Below are 23,309 nucleotides of genomic sequence, written 5' to 3' on the forward strand. Positions count from 1 at the left end.
TTTTTTTTTTTTTTTCTTTGAGACAGGGTCTCACTATGTAGTTGACACTGACCTGACCTGGAACTCACTATGTAGCCTAGGCTGGTCTTGAACTCACAGTGATCCTCCTGCCTCAGCCTCCTTAGTGCTGGGATTACAGGCATGCCCCACCACGCCCGGCTAAAAATTTTTTTTGTTTGTTTGTTTTTGTTTCGGGTACTGGGGATTGAACTTGGGTCCTTGTACTTGAGAGGCAGGCTGCAGAGCCACTGAGCTAAATCCCCAGCCCCTTTTGATTTTTGTATTCATTTATTTACTTACTTTTTTGAACAGGGGCTTACCATATAAGTCCAGGCCAGCTTGAATTTACTGTGTAGTCCAGGATGGCCTGGAACTCAATGTTCCTTTACCTCAGCCTCTGAGAGTGCTGGGGTTATAGGAGTGAGCCACTTTGCCTTGCTGTTATTTCTGTTCTTGATGATAGCCTTCTTGATGGTGGCATCCCAGTGTTGTTTGATGTATTTCCCTGATGGCTGAAGTGTTGAGCACTTTTTCATGTACTTATTGACCATTTATCCTCCTCCCCCCGTCTCCTCCTCTTCCTTCCCCTTCTTCCTGTCCCTTCTTCATCTTCTCCTTCTTCCTCCTTTTCTTCCTCTTCTTCCTCTTGTCTCCTTCCTCTTCTTTCCCTTCTCTTTACCCTTCCGTTCCTCCCTCCTCCCTCTTTTTACTTGGGATTGCACCTAGGGCTCTTGCACTGGACTATATATCCAGGCCTTTTTTATTTTTTATTTTGAGGCGCAGTCTCACTAAGTCACTAATTGGTCCAGGCTGGGCTTGAACCTGCATCCCCCTTGTACTGGGAATGTTGGGATTACTGGTGTGTGCTACCATGCTCAGCTTGTGGTGCTTCTTTTGAGAAGTATCTGTTTAAATCCTTAGCCAATTTATTGATTAGTCTTTTTGATCTTTTTTGGCATTAAATTTTTTAGTTCTTTGTATATTCTACATATTGTCTATCATTCAAGGATTGGCAGATTTTCCTCCATTCTGTAGGCTGTCTTTTCAATGTGTTGGTTGTTTCCTTTGCTGTGCAGAACATTTAATTTGATGTAGTCCCATTTATTGATTTTTTTTGGGGGGGCACTGCGGCTCGAACTCAGGACCTTGAGCTTGTGAGGCAGACGGTGGGACCACTGAGCTAAATCCCCGGCCCTCTATTTTATTTATTTACTTATGGTACCAGGGATCAAACTTGGGACCTTGTACTTGCAAGGCGTGGTGGAACCACTGAGCTGAATTCCTGGCCCATTTATTGATTCTTGAAGTTATTCTCTGTGTTTTTGGAGACGTGCCTATTCAGGAAGTCTTTGCCGATACCTGTGACTTCAAGTGTCTCTTCTTGCATTTTGAAAATTTTACCTCTTATATTAGGTTTTTGATCCACTTTGAACTGAATTTTGTATGGGGTAAGAGATACGGACCTAGTTTCACTCTTCTGAACATAGTCTAGTTTTTCTGCACTATTTGTTAAAGAGGCTATCTTTTCTCACAGTGTATGTTTTTGGCCTTTTTGTCAAGAATCAGATAGCTGTAGTTGTATGGGTTGGTTTCTGTGTCCTCTGTTTTATTCCATTGGTCTATGTGTCTATTTTTGTGCCATTGCCATACTGTTTTTGTTACTATGGCTTTGTAGTTGAATTTGAAATTGGGTGCTATGAGGTCTCCAGCCTTTTTTTTTTTTTTTTTCCTAAGGATTGCTTTAGCTGTACTGGGTCATTTCTGTTTGTATGTGAATTTTAGGATTATTTTTTCTGGTTTTATTTATTTATTTTTTTGGTACCAGGGATTGAACGCGGGTCCTTGTGCTTGGGAGGCAGGCAGTGGAACCATAGAGCTTAACCCCTGGCCCTGTTTTTTCTAGTTTTAAGAAGAATGTCATTGGAGTTTTGATGAGGATTGCATTGAATCTGTAGATTGCTTTTGGAAATATGGCCATTTTGACAATATTCTGCTGTCTGTGAACATGGGCGGTCTTTATATCATCTACTGTCTTTTTTTTTTTCTGGTACTGGGAATTGAACTCAGGACCTTGTGTTTTTGAGGCAGGAAGTGGCACCACTAAGCTAAAGTTGGAGAGCCCACATATACTGTCTTTTCAGTGTTTTGTGATTTTCATTGTAGAGGTCTTTTACCTCCTTGAATATGTTGATTCTACTCATTTTATTTTATTTGAAGCTATTGTGAAAGAAATTGTTTCCATGATTTCTTTCTCAGCTAATTCATTATTGGTGTATAGAAAAGCTTTTTTGCGGGGGTGTACTAGGGATTGTACCCAAGGTCATTACACTGAGCTACATCCCTGGCCCCTTTTTAAAAGTTTTGAGAAAGGGTCTCACGAAGTCACCCAGTATCCCATGCTGGGCTTGAACATGTGATCTTCTTGCCTCAGCCTTCCAGAGTACTGGGATTATAGGTATGCACCACCAAACCTGGCTTAATGTTGACTTTGTTTTTGTTTTTGTTTTTGGTACCGGGGATCGAACTTGGGTCCTTGTGCTTGTGAGGCAGGCGGCAGTTAATGTTGGCTTTGTATCTTGCTCCCTTCCTCAGTTTATCAGCTCTAAGGTCTTTCAGTGGAGTCTTTAGGGTTTTCCGAATATAGGACCATATCCTTTGCAAATGATGATAATTTGACTTTATTCTTTCCTGTTTGTATTCCATTTATTTCTTTCTTTTGCTTGATTGCTCAGGCTAAAATTTCAAGCACTTTATTGAATTGGAGTGGTGAGAATAGAAATCTTTGTCCTGTTGCTTATTTTGTTTCATTTATTTACTTTTTGGTACTGGGGATCAAACTTGGGACCATCTGCTTGTGAAGCAGGTGGCAGAACCACTGAACTAAATCCCTGGCCCTATTTTTGATTTTTTAAGATAGGGTCTCACTATGTTGTTCAGGCTGGCCATTTATTTTTGGTACCAGGATCAAACTCAGGACCTTGCACTTGCGAAGCAGGCAGCACCACTGAGCCAAAAAAATTGATAAATTTATGCAAAGGAATCTTTGTTGTTGAAAATGGATTTTCTGCACTATTCAGTCTTCTGCTTGGCACATGTTTGTGTATGTGAAGGCTTTTGATTTATATTAGTGTTTTCATCCCGCTTACTTTGCTGAGTTTTTATTATTTGAGTCAGTGTTATTGCCTCTCATGCTGGTGCATATTCTTAACGTGCACACCCCTGGCCCCTACCTGTGCAGCCTGCGGGGCTGTCTTCTCTGTGAGGGGTATAAGTCTATTGCAGCTCAGTGGGATTCTGCAACTAAATTGGATGGACTTTTCAAAAATAGTATGCTCAGTTTTCTTCATTTATTAATTGTAGTAAATGGGATGTACTTTTATTTTTTCCTCTGCATCAGTGACACTAACATTTTCTGGGAAAACTTTGTTAAAGGAGTGAAATTTCTATTCTTGAAAGCATTGGGGGCCGGGGATTTAGCTCAGCGGTCCGGAGGCCTGCCTTGCAAGCTCAAGGACCCGAGTTCAATTCCCGGTACCAAACAAACAAAAAAAAAGCATTGGTTTATCTCCCGTTGAGAACAACAAAGCTGGAAAAGGACTGGGTGTACCAGTTCTGTGAACTCGGCTGAGCCATCTTCGGGTCACACAGCAGTGTAAATTTCTGTGTGCTGGTCCTTCAGGGACACGCATGAGTACAGGAAGTGACAAACGTGTCTGCTCTTGCAAAGGCCCGCTGTGTTCCGAGAAGCTGTTGAAGATTAGGGGAGTTTCTGTGGGTCATTGGAGGAAAATCATAAGGATAGCTGGGTGATTCCTGGTTGGGCAAGGAACGCAGCCTTTACTTATCAGCATACCCTGCCATCCTCCCTGCGGGGCCTCAGGTCCCTTGAGATTTGTGCCGCTCATGTTGCTGCCTTTGGCCCTCCTTATTAACCCTAGTTGTGCTCTTGAAAGCTTCCTAGGTTCCTGAAGAGAGAGTGGCTGTCTTCTCCAGTGGTTTTATTTGCTTGTAGCAACTACCTCCCAGAGGCTGAATCCCATCAGCAGTTACGTGCCTAGACTGTCTTCTGTTAGTTTCCCTAGGGCAGTGGTGGCCAAGCTAGGGCACGTGTGCCACACCAGGCTGTTATTATTGAAAGCTCTAAAAGTTCGCCGTCCTTACACTAGGGAATTTTACTTCTATTAGTATATTTTATTTACCATTTTCTGTCTCATTCCCTTTCTGGAAAAATGCTTTGGCTTTTCATTCTCATTTCACCCTGTACTTTCTTCAGGCCCTCTCTGAACATGGCAAAGAGGAGCCTCCTCAGTGCTCTGTCCTTTTGCCTCCAGCCACCAGCACACTGGATATGCTCAGGTGACTTAGCCTTCCAAGGAAAAACCACGCTGGTAGTGTCTTCCAGGGTGTGAGCTAGGGAAAGAACATTGATTGCTCCTCCTGGACACGGTGTCTTGTGTTTTCTTCAGAGGGAAATATGGGACTCCTTGCACTACTGGGCTTATGACAGCACTTTGTGAACTAAACCAGTACATTAGCCACACATTTAGAAGCAGCAAGGGCCTGCATTTATATTCATCGCGAACACTTACAATTACAGTTACTGATTTGGAATCACCTTTTTTTTTTTTGTACTGGGGATTGAACTCAGATCCTTGCGCTTGTGAGGCAGGTGGGGAACCACTGAACTAAATCCGTGGCCCCTGGAATCACCTGTTTGAAGAGCTGTATGTACTGACGAATGTTTCCCCTCTAGACAGCCTATCTCCTGTGCTAGACCCTTCTGACTTGATCCTGACTCGTGGAACCTTGGATGAAGAGGATGAGGACGCTGACAGTGACACTGATGACATTGATCACAGAGGTGAGGAGGCTGAGGTGCTCATGGAAACAGCTGTTGCTTGCCCAGGACTTTCTTGTTGTTGAGAAAAGATCTTAAACTTGTGGGGAGTGATAGGAGGAAGAAGAGAAGGTGAAGGCTATAGCACCAGCAAAATTGCCTCTATTGCTAATTGAAAATTCCGGTCTTCCGATTAAATGGTTAATAGTCCCTTGGCTGTCGGCCTTTTGTCTTGTGTCTTCTGGGTCTTTACATTTAACTCAGTGTAAAGAATCCAAGATTTTAGTTTGTTGTTATTAGTGGGTTTTTTGTTTGTTTTTTGTTTTTTGTTTTTTTTTTTTTTTGGTACCGGGGATCAAACTCAGGATCTTGTGCTTGTGAGGCAGGCAGTGGAACCACTAAACTAAATCCCAGCCCAGTGTTGTGGTTTTTAGTTATTTTTTTTCTTTCTGAGACAGGTCTTACTATGTAGTTCAGGTGGTCTTAAACTGTATGTGGCCTATGCTAATCTGGACCTGGGCACTGCTTCTGTCTCAGCCTCCCAAGTGCTGAAATTATAGACATGTGCCACTATGCCCAGCTAAAAAATTTTTTTAAATTTTCTTTTCATGCTGGTGATGGAACCCAGGGCCTTGTCTATGCTGATACACTCTGCCACTGTATTACATCGCCAGCCCCAGTGTTTCAAGAATGCGTAAGACCTGGGTGGAATGATTTCTGCCCATAATCCCAGCACTCCGAGAGGCTGAGGAAGGATGATCACGGGTTTTGGCTGAGCCTGGGCAACTCAGGGACTTAGCAAGTCCCTGTCTCAAAATAAAAAATAAAAAATGGGCTGGGGATTTAGTTCAGCATGAAAGCCCTGGGTTCAATTGCTAGCACTGGGGAAAAAAGAACGCACAGGGAGGTCTTAGCAGTCAGGGTTAGAAGAGTGAGGATAGAATGGGTCTCGAACGCTGGTTCCACTTGGCAGTTTTATGGACTGTAAGATGCATCTACTATTTTCTTCTTCTTTTTTTCCTTTTGTACTGAGAGTTGAACACTGAGCTACAGCTCTAGCTTGTTTTTGTTTTTTTGTGTTTTTTTTTTTTTTTTTTTGAGACAGGGTCTCACTACGTACTTTGGGCTTTTGGCTTTGAACTCAAGTTAGCTCAGGCTGGCCTTGAGTTTGTGGCATTCGTCTGCCTCAGCCTCTTGAGTGCTGGGATCACAGGTGTGCACCACCATACCTGACATCTGTAACCCTCTTTACTTGACAATGTTTTGCTAAGATGCCCAGGCTAGCCTTGAATCTGAGATCCTCCTGCTTCAGCCTCATTTAATTGGATTTATTGAGATGTAATTTAGAAATAGGAAAATAATGACTTTTAAGTATGTAGTTTGATGAGTTTTAACAAACATGTCACCATTATCACAATCAAAACACAATACTTCTATCAACCCTAGAATTCTTCTTAGGGCTCCTTCCTAAACAGTTACTGGCAACCACTGGCTGATTTCTGTTCCAACTGTTCTGCTATTCCAGAGTGACCATAAATGGTATTTTAGTCTTTTTCACACATCATGATTTCGTGTTTTCTTCATGTTGTTTCACGGAGTATAGGAACATGTTCATCAGTGCAGTAGTACAGTATGTTCTTTTTTATTACTGAGTCATATTCTTTACTTGGCTGTATTACCATTTGCTTATCCATCCACAGCTAATTGACATCTGGGTTTATTTGAGCTGTTATGAGTAAAGGTGCTATGGACATTTACAAATAGGCCTTTGTAGGCTAGGGATGTAATTCAGTGGCATCGTGTTTGCCTGGGAAGTGCCTGAGTTCAGTCCCCAATACAAAAAAGAAGAAGAAAAAATACCTAAGTGTGGGACCTCATTGAACCTAATACTTTATGAAGGAGGTGTTCTCCCCACTTACAAAGCAGCACGTTTGGCAACATGGTAAGCCCAGCATGCTTCTGGGTGTCGTTCCCTGTGAGAAATGAGTACTTCTGATGGCTGGGTGACAGACAGGAGCCCTGATGTGCTTGCCTAAGAGGCTTTTTGTTTTTATTTTTTTGAGTGATTAAAAAGGAAGATTTTATTCTAGTGATCTCAAAATACAGTGAAGCCTGAAGCATTTTATGATACTATTTGTGAAACTGTGAACTCAGTATTTCTTGAAGAATCTAACACTGAGCACTTTTGTGTGCGGTTTTTTTTTTTTTTTTTAACACTTGTTTTCATTATTCAAGCTACTGCCTCTAAGTCAAAGGTCAGAAGCTACAGCAGACGCCCTTATCCAAGTCTGCACAGTGTTCCCCATGGGGCCCAGTGTAGTCCTGGCCTTGGAAGGAGCGTGAGGAAGGGAGTGCATTCACTGGCCAACTCCTCTTCCTGCTCCCTGGACTGGGCACCGGCCTGGGCCCTGAGGACACCGAGTGGAAGTTAGTGGCCTCTTCATGGGACTCCAGACCCGAGGGGGGCACCACGCATAACATGAGCCAAGTGTTGTAGGAGCTGGGAGGAGAGCAGTGATCTTTGCTCAAGAGAAGGGAACAGGGCCGGGGATTTAGCTCAGTGCTTAAGCACCCTGCTTAAGCATAGGGTCCTGAATTCAATCTCTGGTACAAAGGAAAAAAAAAGAAAAGGAACAATGCAGTGACACAGAGGAGAGCTTTACTAACAGGAAGATGCTTAAGTGGGTCCGAGTTTCTTCTGCTGGTGTGTTTTTGTCTAGGGAGTTTTTTTTTCTTTTTTTGGTATCAGGGTTCGAACTCGGGTCCTTGTGCTTACGAGGCAGGCAGGGGAACCACTGAGCTAAATCCCTGGCCCTGTCTAAGGAGTTTTTAAAATTGTTTTTTTTTTTTCCTTTCAGTTACAGAGGAAAGCCACGAAGAGCCAGCATTTCAAAATTTTATGCAAGAATCAATGGCACAGTACTGGAAGAGAAGCAACAAATAAACTTTTAGGAAAGTTAACTTGTTTGCAGAAGTCCCAAATTGTGGACCTCCATGTGAATAAACTGTCCTTACCTCTTATCGGGGAAATGGCGAACAGTTCTGTCGCTGGGGATTTGGGGACTTGTACCATGGTAGAGCATTTGCCTAGCATGCATGAGGCCCTGAGTTTGATCCCTAGCACTGTAAAAAATGTTTTCTTCTTCAGAATAACAGTTTCTCTTAGGGAAACCTTGTGACTCAGATGAAGTCAGGGAAAGTAGATGCCAGCTCTGCTTTGGCCTTTCCCTTGTATTTATTTGTGCAAGGAAGGATATATTGACTGATCTCGGAAACAGGAAACCCTTCAGGCCCAAAACTTCAAGTTTTACCATTTAAACTCAAGTACTCTTGCTGCTTATGGAATACGGAGAGGTTACTGGTCTGATTACCACTTCAGATCTCGATTATCAGGCTGGACCCATAGCATCTACTTCTCAGCATTGTGCCCTTGACCGGCGCTGCTCTCTTAGCACAAAGGGAGAAGGGAAACAAGTTTGTGCAGAGGAGCAGGAGTCTCCTTGGCACCCAGTCTGCTTGGTATGAAATGTGCGCCACACTAGGTAGCTCGTCATTGGACACCAGGTTTGCTGAAGAAAGGGCAAAGCACATGACTTCTGAATAAGACTTGTTTAAATGGCGATCTGGATAAAGAGATTTTAATTGTAACTCTGTTATAAGCCTGCCTGTAATGGTCTCAAATCAAAAAGTTATCACTAATAGTCACTGTCTTCAGCAGAGGCCTAAAGTGACATCCAAACCTGTTTTACTAAGGTGGTGATGGGCACCAGTTTCCCAGGTTAGAGACACCTGGTAACCAGGCACGGAGCCAAGCCTGGTTTGTTTTTGATACTTTGCACTAACTTCGGAGTATCGCTGGTGTTTTATTCAAATGCCCTGGGTTTCCGTTAGCTGCCCATTCTGTCCATCACAGCCATCATAAGGGTTTGCCCTGACTGTCGGTGGTTCGCAGAGCCTATTCTCTGAGCCAGACGCACCTGCATCAGTGGGAAAATTGTTAAATACACCTCGCAAAACCTACTGAGTCCGAAACTGTAGGTGCGGTCTAGCAGTCCATTTTAACAAGCCCTCTAGGTGATTCTGGCACACACTGGTTTGAGAAACACTGCTTCAGCTCAGAAGCCTATGACATCTTTCCAGCCAGGTGAACTGGGTACCAGCCCTCAAGTGACTCAGTGATCCTCCTTAGGAGCATACCCTGATCTTGACCATCTGTGCCTGTTCCACAATGTATTATTATTATTATTATTGTTATTATTTTTTTGGTACCAGGGATCAGACTTGGGTCCTTGTGCTTAAGGCAGGCAGTGGCACCACTGAGCTAAATCCCTGGTTCTGTTATTATTCCATCTTTTGAGACAGGGTCTTTACATAGTTCAGGCTGGCCTGGAACTCATGGCGATCCTTCTGCCTTTGATTCCCGAGTGCAGGGATTAGATATGTGCCACATGCCTGGTGTATTCCCCAACTTAAACTTTCAAAAGTATTTTACTATGAAGTATTAATTTCAGTGTTTTGTATACCTAGACGGAATCACTGGTGTAAATATTTGACCTGTTAACTTTAAGGGGAAGCCATTTACAAAGTGTAGCTCTGAACATAACTTGGTTTTCTTGTGTAATGCTTTTGGCCCTGTCTCTGCCTTTAAAAATACTTGGTCTCTCCTATGCTACTATCAGCTCTATAAGGGCAAGGACTAAATCTTAATCATCTTTGTATTCCTTGCACAGGACCTAGGGCATATAATAGGTGCTTAGTAAAAGTTTGCTATGAATAAAGTGCCCAGGTGGCTACTTTACACACACAGTCTGATGGACATTTCATTCATAAACAAGGAGAAATAAAGCTAAAACTGGAACCGGAAGGGTCCAGATAAAGTGTGCTAAAGATTTATAATCTGATTTATAAATTATTTCTTAATAAACTATAACCTCATTTTGCAACAGTCACCTTATTCTTACTGCTCAGGACACTTAAGGTCCTTGATAATGCATTAATTAAAGCTGGACCTTATTTTTTGTCTCTATTAAAATTGTGCTCTGCATTTCCCAGGACTTGTATTCTGCATTAGAAAATGAAACTTGGGCTGGGGATTTAGCTCAGTGGTTCCACCGCCTGCCTCGCAAGCATAAGGACCCGAGTTCAGTCCCCGGTACCAAAAAAAAAAAAAACAAAAAAAACATAGAAAATGAAACTCATCTATTAGCAAGTTATGGAGCACGCATTTGCTAGTTACTGCTAATCCCATCACCTCTGCCAGCTCATTTCCTTGATAAGAGACTTAGCAGGTGTCCCAGGGCCCACACTACTGGAGGAGGAACCATGAAGCTTGGCCTGGTCCTATTTGCTTCATTCACAAAGGAGAAAAGAAAGGAACACCTGGGGAAATGTACATGGCGAACAGTGTCTTACAAGTCGGAGTCAGAGGTACGGCAGAAAGGATAAGGCTGCAGGGAGTAAGTCTAGAGAAGGGTGAAGAAAATGTGGGCCAGGCTGTTAGCACAGACCTAAGACCTCACGGGCGGCAAAAACATTTTTACAAACGTGACAGAAGGGAAGCTTCGTTAGCTGTTTCTTGTTAGGTACTAGTACTGTATTCCCAAGACGCGGCCCAGAAGTGGATGGAGTTAGATGAAAAGCTCACACCAGCATGTATTTCTATGCATCTATTCAAGCACCACTTTGAAGTCCTCACACCTGCATGGTATGTCAGCGTGGTGTCACTCTTAACTGCAAGAAAAACAGCCGCAGAGAAGCTAAGCAAGGTGTAGTCCCAGTAAAGACGACAGTCTGGGGCAGTGCTTTGGTCTCCTGGTCCCTCTGGAGGGTGGCTTGGTTGCTGTGGGAAACTAACAACTAGATGCCAAAGTAAAATGCAGACTTGCTTGGTTAAGTCCAGTCTCTCTGAAATGAGTATAGCCTACTTTTCAAGAGTAAGAATCAAATCCCTATTTATGAAAACAAATTCTAGTACAATAAGGTTTTCTGTTGCCTGTTGTAGGTCTGGCCTGAAAATGGCCTCCTCTCCCTTTTATATTTTCCTCATCCTCTTCTTGCAGCGCTGGTTAAAAACAGGGGAGGAGCCCATGAGGCTGTCTGTGGAGTGGGAACTGTAGCTGCTGTCTGAGTCGTCGGGGCTCTGAGGGATCCCAGTTTCACTCATGCCTGACATGGGCTCCTCGAAGACATCGCTGCCCAGCACGCCGTGCCCAGAGACGTTGCCCTCCTCGCTCTCTTGAGGCTCCATTTTCACGTGGGCCAGGTTCCAGAGGGGAGAAGCATTGACCTCTGCACCTGGAAACGAGGGAAGAGCATTTACTAATGGGAGCAAAACGCTGAACAAGGTAGAGTGAGTATCTCACAGGACCTACTAATGTCCTTTGAGCTCACTTTTCCCGATTTCTGTACTTGGTGAGAGAATATGGTCATCATCCTCTGCTTCAAAGAGCTTCAACAAATTGTCAACTCTGAATGGGTTTTTTTGCTGCAGGAGACTGAATCAGGACCTTGCGCTTGCAAGGCAGGCGTGGTTCCACTGAGCTAAATCCACAGCCCCTGAATATCTTCCTTTCTATTTCTTCTACACTGCTTTTCTTCCCCTCACTGCCTCCATTTTCCCCAAACCAGACAAGCAGAACTATGCAGGAGGAAAGATTCCCTGTCCCATGGCCAAAGGCAGGTAGTGGTGTGATGGCACATGCCTATAATCCCAGCACTCTAGGAAGCTGAGGCAGGATTGTGCCCCGCCTGGGCAACTTAGCAAGATCCTGTCTCAAAATTTTAATACAGGGCTGGGAATGTAGTTCAGTGCGAAGACCCTGGGCTTAATCTTCACTATGAAAAAAAAAAAAGCAGGGACAACTATGGGTCCTGTTCATTTGTATGGTTTGCTGTCCTTCCTTGATTTATGGACTGTCTTGTTTGCCTACATTTTGTTTGGATCTCGTTCTGGTCGTTTCTCACATAATGAAAACTTCATGGTCTCTACATTAAGCTAATAGCAGTTATGGTCCCTGTGTCTGTCTCCAGCCCCTACCCCATTGATGGCGAACCTTTAGAGCTTTCAGTGATACAAACAGCTGGCTGTGGCATGAGTGCCATAGGTTTGCCACCACTGTCTTGCCCCATGTAGTCTAGCAGTGCCACAGTGAAAGGCTCTCTTCCCAACGCTGAGATAGGCTACATTTGAGGATTTACTACTGAGTTATTTCTGCATGGATGAAGTGACAATTTATATTTATAAACAATCAAAAGCCCAGATTAAAACATTCTTGCTGGCTTGAACCACCAGTGGTATATTCATGGCTGTCCCACCAGGCAGCTTGTACTACTAGGGGTACAAAAGGATCTAATCAGGGCCAGGGATTTATTTTGCTCAGTGGTCCTGCTCCCTGCCTTGCAAGCACAAGGACCCGAGTTCGATCCCCGGTACCAAAACAAAAACAAAAGGATCTAATCACTTTTATCAGTCTTTTTACTAAAAAAAGCCCCGCAATTGGACAGTTATGCATGTATCACTGGTGGTTCAAGACATACGAATTACAGTCCATTGTGCACGTCTTAATTTAAGTGACTCAAGTCATCAGTCAGTTGTCCTGGTTCCCTGGAAGAGGCCAACTGCCTCCAACTGGGGAGCCCTATTTCAGTCCTTTTAGTTTTCAAATTATTGGTGTGCTCTGGCAGATGCTCAACTATTTAAACATTCTTGAGCAGCTGTCACTCCTGCAGCTGTCTGGCAGCATCTTGTTCAGTCCAGTACCAGCATCAGGAATGCCTAACAGAATCCTAAAGGAAAAAGAGGCATCTGCCCGACCAGGTGAATGAGCGGAATCCATCCTGGTAATCAGCAGACAACACACAGTGCATCCGCATCCTACGTAGAGATTACTTTGAAGAAAGCCTGTAAAGCTGTGCTGGTCCCCTCTTCACTAATCAGAAATAATAATTCTGGGATGTTTAGATCACTAAGGACGGATCACTTTCCATTCTGCCTACTCCTGGTTTTGTTCTCCTACCTCCGGAGCTTGATTCCTAAGTGCTACTGACTGCTAATGCTAAACTTAGCAGATCTCCTGGAATCAAAATGGAATACACTGCCATCTCTTACTCGAAGCCTGTGGTGAGGCTTCCACCTCCAGGTTAGAAGGGAAGCGCTCGCTCTGAGCCCCGAGGACTCCCATGGGCAGGGACTGGTCTCCAGCAGCGAGGTCAGTCTCTATGTCTTCGCTGACAGGAAAGGTGATGTCGCTCACTGGCTCCTCCTTGATCTTCACGGGTTTTGTGTCCTCCGTGGCTTTCTCAGGGTTGACAATCCTTTCATACTCTTCAGAGAGTTGCTTACTAATCTGTTGGCAAGCAAGAGTGAATATTGCAGGGCTACCTTAGAATCAAACTGGACAGTTAGCATGTGGCATCCTAAGGAAAAGCCGACAAAATATGGGTAACAGAAGAGTTCTTAAAATTTCACTTCTCCCAGCACAGCAAAACAACGAAAACTTGCACTGCCAAGGGAAGGAATTTAAGATGTTGAGTTTGCATTTATAAGTGGAAGAGACTTGTAAAGAAAATATGCCAGGAAATGTGTTTCATCAATTAAAAGTTAAAAGTAAAAAAATAAAATAGGGTTAGACTGTATTACAGATAAATCAGGAACAAAAGATTACACGTTTGTCTATAAAAAGTAACATTAGGCCAAGACCTGTCATGCAAAGGTACAAGATCCCAATAATGAATGTAATTGTACTGTATACCTAAAATGTACCAATAAAATCAATTAAAAAAAAAGTAACAGGCATATGTACCTAGGTGGTAATAAACTGGGTAGGAAACGTGGATTACTTAGCTAAGTCTTCTTTGGGTTGTTGTTGAGTGTTAAAAATTAGCAATCATATTTTAGGTTTGGGAAACTGAAACAGTGAACAAATGACTTCTCACAGCTGCAAGAGTTGACGAGATATTCATGGTCTAACCAAAGAGGTCTCCTCTCCAATCTCCTGGGAGTTACTACCGCGCAAACTTTGTTTTTCACAGCACCTAATATTATGGTCAGTATTTGTTTACCTATTTTGGTTTGCCCTCAGCAAGACTGCAAGATCAAGGAACCTGTCTTGCTAGCTGCTACGTCCCACAATGCCTGATGCACAAGAAGCCCTCAAACAGACATCTGCTGAATAAGAAAATGCTAACCACATTCACTCAGATGCCATATATCTGTGTATAATTTCTTCCAGAGGGAGTATCCATGAATGGGCTGTTCCCAATTAAAGCAGGACTCTAACGGCTGGCCAAATCAGGAAGAAGACCAAAGGAATACAGCTAAGGCCATGAGAAAAGAATGTTACATTCACTCCAAACCCCGTGTTCTGCACTTTAGAGCAAGGCTTGTGAGGTCCCGCCGAACATCCCTAGACCGGACAATTTTGCCCACTTCTGCACACGTCAGCTCACCTGCAGCATGTAGCTGTGGTAGTCCTTGACGCGGTGCTGCCAGAACTTCTGGAGGGAGAGCACACTGCCAATACCCACTTCGTGGAATACCTGCTCCACAACGTCAGGGAAAGGAGTCTGTCCCAGCCGGGCTTCCCGATCCACGGCGAAGCGAAGCAGCTTGGTGAATTTGAGGCAATACTCATGTGCCACATCGGTGAGGGTCTCCAGCACGCTTTCATTAGCACACTCAAAGCCTGCATGGGCCAGGATGGTGGCCACTGCCTGGTAGAGGAGCTGCCGACAGGAGTGCCAGCTGAGTTCGGTCACAGGTTCCCCTTTCCCACTGAAAGTGCAGCCAAGAGTGTTATTAGTGCTCATGCTGAGGGGTGACCTGTCTGGTCTCTAGGAGTTTTACAGATCCAGTCAAACCACTGGCCCTGCTTTCCAGGAAAATTCCACCCAGTTTACACAGCTGAGTTTCACTGTGCTGCTGAGGCCAGGTCCAGGCCACCCAAGGTCATGTCTCTGAGCCTCTCTGACTATGTGGTTTGAATAGCAATATGTGTCTGTCTCTAATAAGAGTACAAAAGGTTACCTAGGGAAAAGGAAACTTCCTTCTATGAACTATTCAGTTTTTTTGTTTGGTTTTGGTTTTGGTTTTTTTGAGACAGGGTCTCACTATGTAGTTGAGACTGACCTGGAACTCACTATGTTGCCCAGGCTGGTCTCGAACTCACAGCGATCCTCCTGTCTCAGCCTCCCAAGTGCTGGGATTACAAGCATGCATCACCATGCCTGGCTGAACTGTTCAGTTTTGATAAGTTTTTTTTTCAGCCCTGTACTGGGGACCTTGTGCTTGTCAAGCGGGGTTGGTGGTGGTGGTGGTCCCACTGATATGATATTAATAATAGCATCAATTTTTTGGTGGGGTATGGTACTTAGAGTTGAATCCAGAGCCTTTGTACTTTTTTTTTTTTTTTTTTTTTTTTTTTTCTGGTACCAGGGATAGAACTCGGGTCCTTGCGCTTGCAAGGCAGGCCACCGAACCGCTGAGCTATATCCCCGGCCCATTGCACTCTTTTTTGGATACAGGGTCTTGCCACGTTGCCTAGGCTGGGCTCAAACTTGCAATCCTCCTGCCTCAGCTTAACAGACCGCTGGGCTTACTGACATGGACAACCATGCCTAGATAACATTGTCAGTTTGATATGAGAGATATTATTTTATTGAATTATATTGCCCTCAAAATTTTGCCGATTGCTTCAGAGTAAGTTTTTTGAGTTGAGCGTATCTATGCTAGTGCACGCCATGCACGTAATAACACATTTATCCTCACCCTTTCATTACTCCAGTGACGTCAGAACTTTCAGCTACACAATGTTTTGACATCAGATGGGCCAACTGCAGCCCTAATGCAGTAAACCTACTGTTCTTGTTAGTTTTGGACAATAAAAATACCATCATCGCTGATAGGCAGTGTAGTAAATGATGTACAATACGATTTCTGCAGTATTCTTGTCACACTTCTTTAACCTGAATCTAACTCCGAGGAAATAATCAGTGAATCTAGTAAGGACATTCACAAGACTATTACCCACACTCATGAAGGTATTAAAGAGGCATAACAATTAGATGCTATGCATGACTCTGTTAGATTCTGGATGGGAAAAATATCTATAAAAGATATTTTAGGAACAGCTGGAGGAATCTGAATATGGACTTATTAAATGACATTAATTAACATTCATACACTTTGCTACGATACTGATACTATAATTATGTGGGAATATCTCCTTATTTTTAGGGTATGAATGCTGAAGAATTTAGGGGTAAAATATAATGTCTATGATATGCATTAAAATGGCAAAAACGTTTGTGTGTATACATATATATTGTATATATTTGTGTTCTGTCCATATGTGTATTATACACATATACATGTAAGAAAGGAGATATGGTCAAATATTAACCATTGGCAGAACCAGATGAAGGGCATTTGAATGTCTATTCTATTACTTGAACTCTTCTGTAGGTCTGACAAATTTCAAAATGAAAGGTAACTGGCATTAAATATAAATGTATACCCTGAACCCTAGTAGTAGCATTAGGTTACAAAGCAGTCATTCAGAGACTCTGCAGCAGGGCTTCTCACAGTTATTCACGGATCCATGGCTTTTCCTGTAACTCTTGTTCAATGCAAATTCTGATCCAACAGGTCTTGGGTGCCTAGGATTCTGCATTTCTAACAAGTACCAGGGTGATGCTGCTGATCTTGGAACAGATTTTGAGTAACAAGATTTAAGAACACTATTTATTTATTTTGGTACCAGAGATCAAACTTGGGACCTTATGCTTGCAAGGCAGGCAGTGGAACCACTGAGCTAAATCCCCAGCCCAAGAACACTTTATTTTTGAAGACATATTCTTGCTATGTAGTTCAGACTGGCCTTGAACTCACAGTAATCCTCCTGCCTCAGCCTCCTGAGTGCTGGGAATACAGGGGTGTACAACCACACCCAGCTTTTAAGAACATTTTTACACTATTTCCTAAATTATATGTTATCAAAATGAAAATACAAAGCCGGGTGTGGTGGCACATGCCTGTAATTACCAGCACTCAGGAGGCTGAGGCAGGATTACAGCAAGTTCAAGGCCAATCTGGTCTACATAGCAAGACCCTGTCTCAGTAAGAAAGAAAAAAGGAAAGAGAGAGAAAGAAGTTGAAAATATAGGATTTTAAAAGTCTTATAAGTTAGGTGCTATGACAGATGCCTATAATTCCTAGAACTCGAGGCTGAGGTAGGAGGATCTCAAGTTCAAGGCCAGCCTGGGCTACAGAAGGATACTGTCTAAAAAAAAAAAAATTCTTGTATAGACTTGCAGATTCCTAATAATATTAGAGTAAGTCCATGAATCCCAATTTGAACACAGTAAGCTATTTGAAGCAACAATGAAGATACTAAGACAGGATTCTGAAGACTATGAGACCTTGGCCTTTTTTCCAGTGTATTACCTTGTATCTAGTAAAATGCTTGGCACATAGTAAGCACTCAGTAAGTATCTACTGCATTTAAATTTTAAAAATATAGACTCTGAATTCTGAAAACCTGGTTTAAAATTTAGATATCTTGTTAGTTAATGGAGCGACCCTGGCCAAGTCAATTGCTCTTATCCTCAGTCTCCTCATGCGGAAATGGAGATGCTCTTATATCCTTAACAGGGTTGTCAGAAGACTGCCTGAGAAAAATAAGTCACAGCAAAACTTTGCCTTACCAATAAAAGTCACTCTCTGGGTCACTGTGGCGGATCTGGAACGGTGCATTGGGATTCTTACAATCTAAAGGGAGCAGGTCATCAGGCAGAGGAGGTGACCCAGGGCAGGAGGGAAGAGGTTCGCTTTCTTCAGTTTTGAGACCTTCTGTCTGCTGCTGATTCTGGGCCTGAGCAGTGGCTATGAGGCTGCGAAGGCGTCGGTTGTGCTGGATCAACTGAATGGTATGGATGGTGAGGCTGCATGGCTCCGAGGGTATATCCAGCATGGTAGGGGGCTTGGGCTTGTTGGCCGAGGGCTGGTGCAAGGGCGGGTCATGGACTTCCACCAGCCGGAACTCCCGAGGGAGCAGGTCAAAGGAACTTCTGTTGGTCTGGCTCGATGACATGGGTATCTCTCCCCAATACCTCAACATTTTGGAATAAGGAAGAGCTCTCAGGGTTGATGTAGATGATATCCTATAAGTAATCCCTTTAAGTCTCTGGTAACTGGAGGTTGGAGACTTCTGTAGTGAAAAACAGAAGTCTAGCCAGTTATTTACACAAAATGCAAGCTGTTTAATACCACTGTGAAAAATATCAGTGGAGCCAAACTGGAGGACCAAAGATGTTCTCCCTGGAGAAATGAAGAGAAATACAACTGTTAGTTGCTGATCACCGTCACACAAAGATAATTCCTACTGGACTGAACCAAAAGTTAGGAGCTGAGGCCTTAGTAGATAAACAGCTGCAATGATGTCTGGGGCTCTAGTGTCCTCACTTTCTTTGCTTTTCTTTTTTTTTTTAATACCAGGGATGCGAGGCAGGTGTGGTGCCACTGAGCTAAATCCTCAGTGTTCTCACTTTCTGTTTCAATTCACTAACTCAAGAACTACCATCATGCCTCTTCCTAAATAATCTGCAAAACTAAGTAGGGTGCTGTGGCTCATGCTTATAATCCCAGCACTCTAGAGGCTGAGGCAGGAGGATCACCACGAGTTTGAGGCCTGCCTGGGGTACACAGTGAGATCCTGTCTCAACAAAATAAAACAAAAATTTAAAAGTATGTTACTTAAATTTGAGGCCTGAGCTGGGCGTGGAGGTGCACGCCTATAATCCCAGCACTCAAGAGGCTGAGGCAGCAGGACGCCATGAGTTCAGCCTGGGCTGCATAGTGAGTTGGAGCTCAGCTTGAACTGCATTGCAAAACCCTATCTCAAAAACAAAAAATAAGAAAAAGAAAAAACAAGAAACCCAGTGTGAGCATATAGCTCAGTACAAAGGCCCTTGGTTCAATTCTCAGTATGGGGGGTGTGTGGATAACTCAGAAATACTGGGTTTATTGTTCTTTCTTTTTCTTGTTTTTTGTTTTTGAGGTAGGGTTTTGCAATGCAGTTCAAGCTGAACTCCAACTCACTATGCAGCCCAGGCTGAACTCATGGAATCCTCCTGCCTCAGCCTCCCAGAGTACTGGGATTACAGGCATGTGCCACTATGCCCCGTGTCTCAAAGAATCTTTTTTTTTTTTTGGTACTGGGCATCAGACTCAGGACCTTGCGCTTTTGAGGCAGGTGACAGAACCACTGAGCTAAATTCCAGGCCCTCAAAGAATTTTAATACAACTGTTCTGGATCCCTAGGAGAAAAGAATTAGAGTTAAAAACAAGTAAGAGGTGGTTCTTACTCTATGTGCATCGGGCAGTATAACATTTTAACTGGCTCCAGAGGGAAAATATAGGAGTGGCTAATGAAGACTTATGCTTTCAACATTTAACATGTATAAAGAAGAATCTTAAGAGTTTTCTGCTGCCTTCTCATTCATATTCATTCCTCATGTATTCAATCTATTTTTCACACTGCTCCTAGACTTAATAAAATATGATGGCTTCCTATTGCCTCCTGGAAGAAGTCAGAATTCCTTGGCTTATCATTCAACGAAGTTCACAGTCTGGCTTCAACCCACCTTTCCAGATTCATTGCTCATACGTATCTTCAGGTTCAGCAAACACTTACTGAATGCCAGGCATTACGTGAGGAGACAAAGAAAGACCAAAGTGCAAGTTCTGGGTCCTAAAGTGAGGGAAAGAAACAGTTGAAAAATATTTCAATACAAAAGTGTGTGGCAAGTGCTGTTTTAAAGACACAGAGCTACTGCAGTGGAAGCAGGCAGAAGGAGCTTCTTGGTAAAGGACTCCGACCGCCGCCATCCTAGGCCGAACAGAGACCGCTTTAAACCTCATGCCCCCCCCCCCCGTGTTTGCACACCTGCCAAAGATGGATCATCATGGGTTGCTAAGGTCCCCTGAGCACAGCTGTACCCTGTATCAGCCATCATTCTTCAGCCCTGCTCTTAACAAGAAACCAGTACTCCTGCTCGCTCTCAACCCTCGTCCCTGGCAGGCAGCCACAACTCCTTTTCACTGACCTCTCCCCCTTGAAAGTCCCATTTTTATCTTTTCCTTTCACACCCCCTCTTTATGCTCATGACCTTGCAAAAGACCTCATAGCCTGTACAGGAGTTATCCACTCCGGTCGAAGTGCCAGGCAGTCCCTCTCAGGTTTGTTCTGAAATAAACCTAACCTGTTGAGCTCGTACCTTTGTTTCTTCCACCTTTTTTTTTTTTTCCTAATACTTGGACTACATGGCCACTTTAGTTCTAATATCTTTCTCTTGTTTGGAGACAGGGTCTCTGTATGTAGCCCTGGTTAGCCTCAATACTCAAACTCACAATCTTTCTGCCTCAGCCTCCTGAGTGCTGGGATTATAGGCACGCACCACCATACCTGGCTATTACTCAGTTTTCGCAATCCCAAAGTTGACCTTGTGAGCTCAGCCAAAAATGCCTTAAAACCCTCCATTCCCCAGCAGACTTAAATTGTTTCTTAAGAATAGCTTAAGGTAGCACCCTCTATCACTCCTGTACATATCCTTTCCTTATATTTTCGTCTCACCTTACATGACTCAGTCGCAGCATTTATTCCTGGATTTTAACCAGTACTTATTTCAATCAACTTTATTTCCCCCACCTACCTATTATGGTTATGATCTTGGTACAGTTCCTGGCATTTATTGAGTGTTTACTGTATGCCAATCTTCACTTTTATTGTTTAGTCCAATTCTCTCTACAACTCTATGAAGTAGATAACATTATTGTCTATTTTTCAGATATAAAGGTTGAGGCCCAATGTCTTGCCCACTGTCACAGTCAACGCTACTAAGCAACCATAGATTCTGCTGCTACCTTAGTTCATTTCGGAAAGAATAAATGAATGAACGAAGCAACAAAAAATAGCTCCCTTCTTCCCTAACTTCCCCGAAAGGAGTAGGAAGGCCAGGTTTCTAACCTAAGGAATGCCCAAGTTCCTCCGTGGGGTGTTCCTCGGTCACAGGCGCAGACGCCAATCACAGGATCCTGGGCACACCTGACGTCCAGGGCAGCCGGAAGATGGGGACCTCTGCACTTAAACCCAGGCAAAAAAGGCGTCACTGTTTACTACCGTATTCCAGGAGTCGGCTGGGCGGCCGTCTGACTCCGGAGCCCAGGGACAAGGGTCGCGCCCAGCCTAGAAGGCAGGTTTGTTGATTAGTGGTCCTGGGCTGCCGGAAGTGCTTCTTTCAATTAGGATGTGCCACGGGAAGTCATTACAGTCCTGTTGCAGCCTCCAAAGATGTCCCCATGCTGCACAGTACCACGACAGTCATTTAGTTATTTTGACTTTTTTTGTGTTACGCGCCACTTTACAGCACTGTGAGTCGTGAAGGATCAGTTCTTACCATTCCTGCCCAGAGACTGGGGGGGGGGGGTTACTCCCGCCCCTTGGGAGTTAGGAAGAGGGAGATGAGGGCAGGAACACGGAGCGAAGGGTGAGGTTGTCCAGGGACACGTTTCGAGGTTGCACCCGCTCGAGGATGGCTGATACCGCGTCTCTGTCTGATCCGCCCGCATCCGTAGAACTCAGTGGCGACTTCAAGAAGCCAGCCCTGCCAGGGTCCTCGGCGGTACGGGGTAAGGCTTCGGCAGTCAGTCCTGCAGACCCTGAGGAGGTGACGAAGGAACGTCCCACGGTGCTGCCGGATGCAGAATCTGGGGAGCCCAAAGCGCTGCCGCTTGAGCCGGACGGCGGGGAGCCGAGGGGCGCCCTGGAGCAGCAGCTGCGTCCCCCCACTGCGGTTTCTTCCCCGGGAGGCCCGGCCCGTGCACCCCCGTACCAAGAGCCTCCGTGGGGCGGCCCGGCCACGGCCCCCTACAGCCTAGAGACACTGAAGGGCGGCACCATCCTTGGCACCCGTAGCTTGAGAGGAGCGAGTTGCTGCCTTTTCGGGAGGCTGTCGAGCTGCGACATATGCCTGGAGCATCCTTCGGTGTCGCGGTACCACGCCGTGCTGCAGCACAGGGCGCCTGACCAAGGCGGAGACTGCGACGCCCACGGGCAGGGCTTCTATCTGTACGATCTGGGAAGTACCCACGGCACTTTTCTCAACAAGACTCGCATCCCACCCCACACCTATTGTCGGGTCCACGTCGGACACGTTTTTCGCTTCGGAGGCAGCACTCGGCTCTTTATCTTGCAGGTAAGTAGAAAAACATAAGTTGAAGCCTCAGGACCTCACCGTGTTGGGAAGTTTTAGCTGAGGAAAGAGAATCACCTACTCAGCAATTAAAAAAAAAAGACGAATCATTGTGGACCCTCGTCTTCACACACTACACGTTGCCGTGTTTCTGAAATTTACTTCCACTTTCCTCAACTGTAAAAGAAAAAAAAAAAGCTATTTTTTTTTTGTTTTGCTTTAAATTCTTTGCTTGGTCCATCAGGGCCCAGAGGAAGACCGAGAGGCAGAATCCGAGTTAACAGTAACACAGTTGAAGGAATTGAGAAACCAGCAACAAATGTTACTGGAAAAGAAGATGCTAGGAGAAGACTCAGATGAGGAAGAAATAGATACCACGGAAAGGAAGGGAAATACAAGTGGCCAAGAGGATGACATGGGCTGCACCTGGGGAATGGGTAAGACAATTGACGTCAGAAGTTGATATTTTAAGTTTATTACTAGTGGTACTCTTAATTTTAAAAAATCTTGTAGCTTTTCATAACTAGGGCAAAAACAATTTGCATGTATGGGAACCAAATCCAGAGAGTCGTTAACTTTTCTGATGTTAAAAATGTAATTGTGAACACTATGGATATTTTTTTTTTCAGCTTTGAGTTTATTGGTACATTTTAGGGATACAGTACAGTTGCATTCATTGTTGGGATCTTGTACCTCTACACATTATGGATATTTTAAGTTTTGTTTTTAATGTACTTACTTGCAATATGGCTAGTCCAAATTGACATGTTGTCAGTACAAAGTGCACTGGATTTCAAAGATGATATAACAAAGAATATAAATTCTTGTTTTAACTACACAGTGAAATGATAATTTTGCCTATTTCTTTTTACTTTTTAATGTAGCTGATAGGAAATTTAAGATTTAAATTCAAGATATGTATGGCTTTTTCATTGGATTTCTGTTGGACAGGACTGAGTTAGGTCTTTGGGAAACTAAGTTTATAAGCAGAAGGGTTTTAAGCTCGAACCTCACAGGAAGGAAAAGTAGCCCTTATGAAGCTGAGCATTAGGATTAGTATTCAGGGCTCGGACTGATGATTTTAAGGGAACAATGAGTTAACTAGTCTATTTAGCAGTAGGAGAAGTATTAGGAAATTATATTGGAGACCAAGTATTAGACCAGGCTGAGGAACTCAGATTTATTTTCCAAAGTGTAATAGGTAAATTTCACCAGAAAGTGATGA

General features: G+C 43.9%; 3 protein-coding genes across 4 annotated transcripts in view; 2 read left to right on the top strand and 1 right to left on the bottom strand.

Annotated features, from left to right (window-relative positions):
• The window catches only part of Gpn1 (GPN-loop GTPase 1), a 27,229-nt gene extending 18,099 nt beyond the window's left edge, over window positions 1-9,130 (top strand). The window contains exons 13-14 of the mRNA XM_010604717.3: window positions 4,754-4,861; window positions 7,696-9,130. Of these exons, the coding sequence (XP_010603019.2) occupies window positions 4,754-4,861; window positions 7,696-7,781 (194 nt within the window). The 3' untranslated portion in view covers window positions 7,782-9,130. The remainder of the gene's footprint in view (window positions 1-4,753; window positions 4,862-7,695) is intronic.
• A 76-nt stretch (window positions 9,131-9,206) lies between these two features.
• Window positions 9,207-21,212, bottom strand: Supt7l (SPT7 like, STAGA complex subunit gamma). Of its 2 annotated transcripts, XM_010604716.3 has the most exons (6): window positions 20,860-21,212; window positions 19,478-19,584; window positions 17,540-18,152; window positions 14,285-14,609; window positions 12,945-13,182; window positions 9,207-11,131 (listed from the first exon to the last, which is right to left on the bottom strand). In XM_010604716.3, the coding sequence occupies exons 3-6, from the start codon at window positions 17,950-17,952 to the stop codon at window positions 10,869-10,871; spliced, it is 1,239 nt and encodes a 412-aa protein (XP_010603018.1). In that variant the 5' UTR covers window positions 17,953-18,152; window positions 19,478-19,584; window positions 20,860-21,212; the 3' UTR covers window positions 9,207-10,868. The 2 variants fall into 2 exon arrangements, with proteins under 2 accessions (XP_010603018.1, XP_033619277.1); XM_033763386.1 differs by lacking the exon at window positions 19,478-19,584.
• Window positions 21,213-21,293: 81 nt separating this feature from the next.
• Window positions 21,294-23,309, top strand: part of Slc4a1ap (solute carrier family 4 member 1 adaptor protein) — a 36,083-nt gene continuing 34,067 nt past the window's right edge. The window contains exons 1-2 of the mRNA XM_010604715.3: window positions 21,294-22,087; window positions 22,329-22,521. Of these exons, the coding sequence (XP_010603017.1) occupies window positions 21,425-22,087; window positions 22,329-22,521 (856 nt within the window). The 5' untranslated portion in view covers window positions 21,294-21,424. The remainder of the gene's footprint in view (window positions 22,088-22,328; window positions 22,522-23,309) is intronic.

This window comes from Fukomys damarensis, unplaced genomic scaffold, assembly GCF_012274545.1.
Source record: "Fukomys damarensis isolate Sample0158 unplaced genomic scaffold, DMR_v1.0_HiC HiC_scaffold_2, whole genome shotgun sequence".
In the NCBI taxonomy this organism is placed as follows: Eukaryota; Metazoa; Chordata; class Mammalia; order Rodentia; family Bathyergidae; genus Fukomys; species Fukomys damarensis.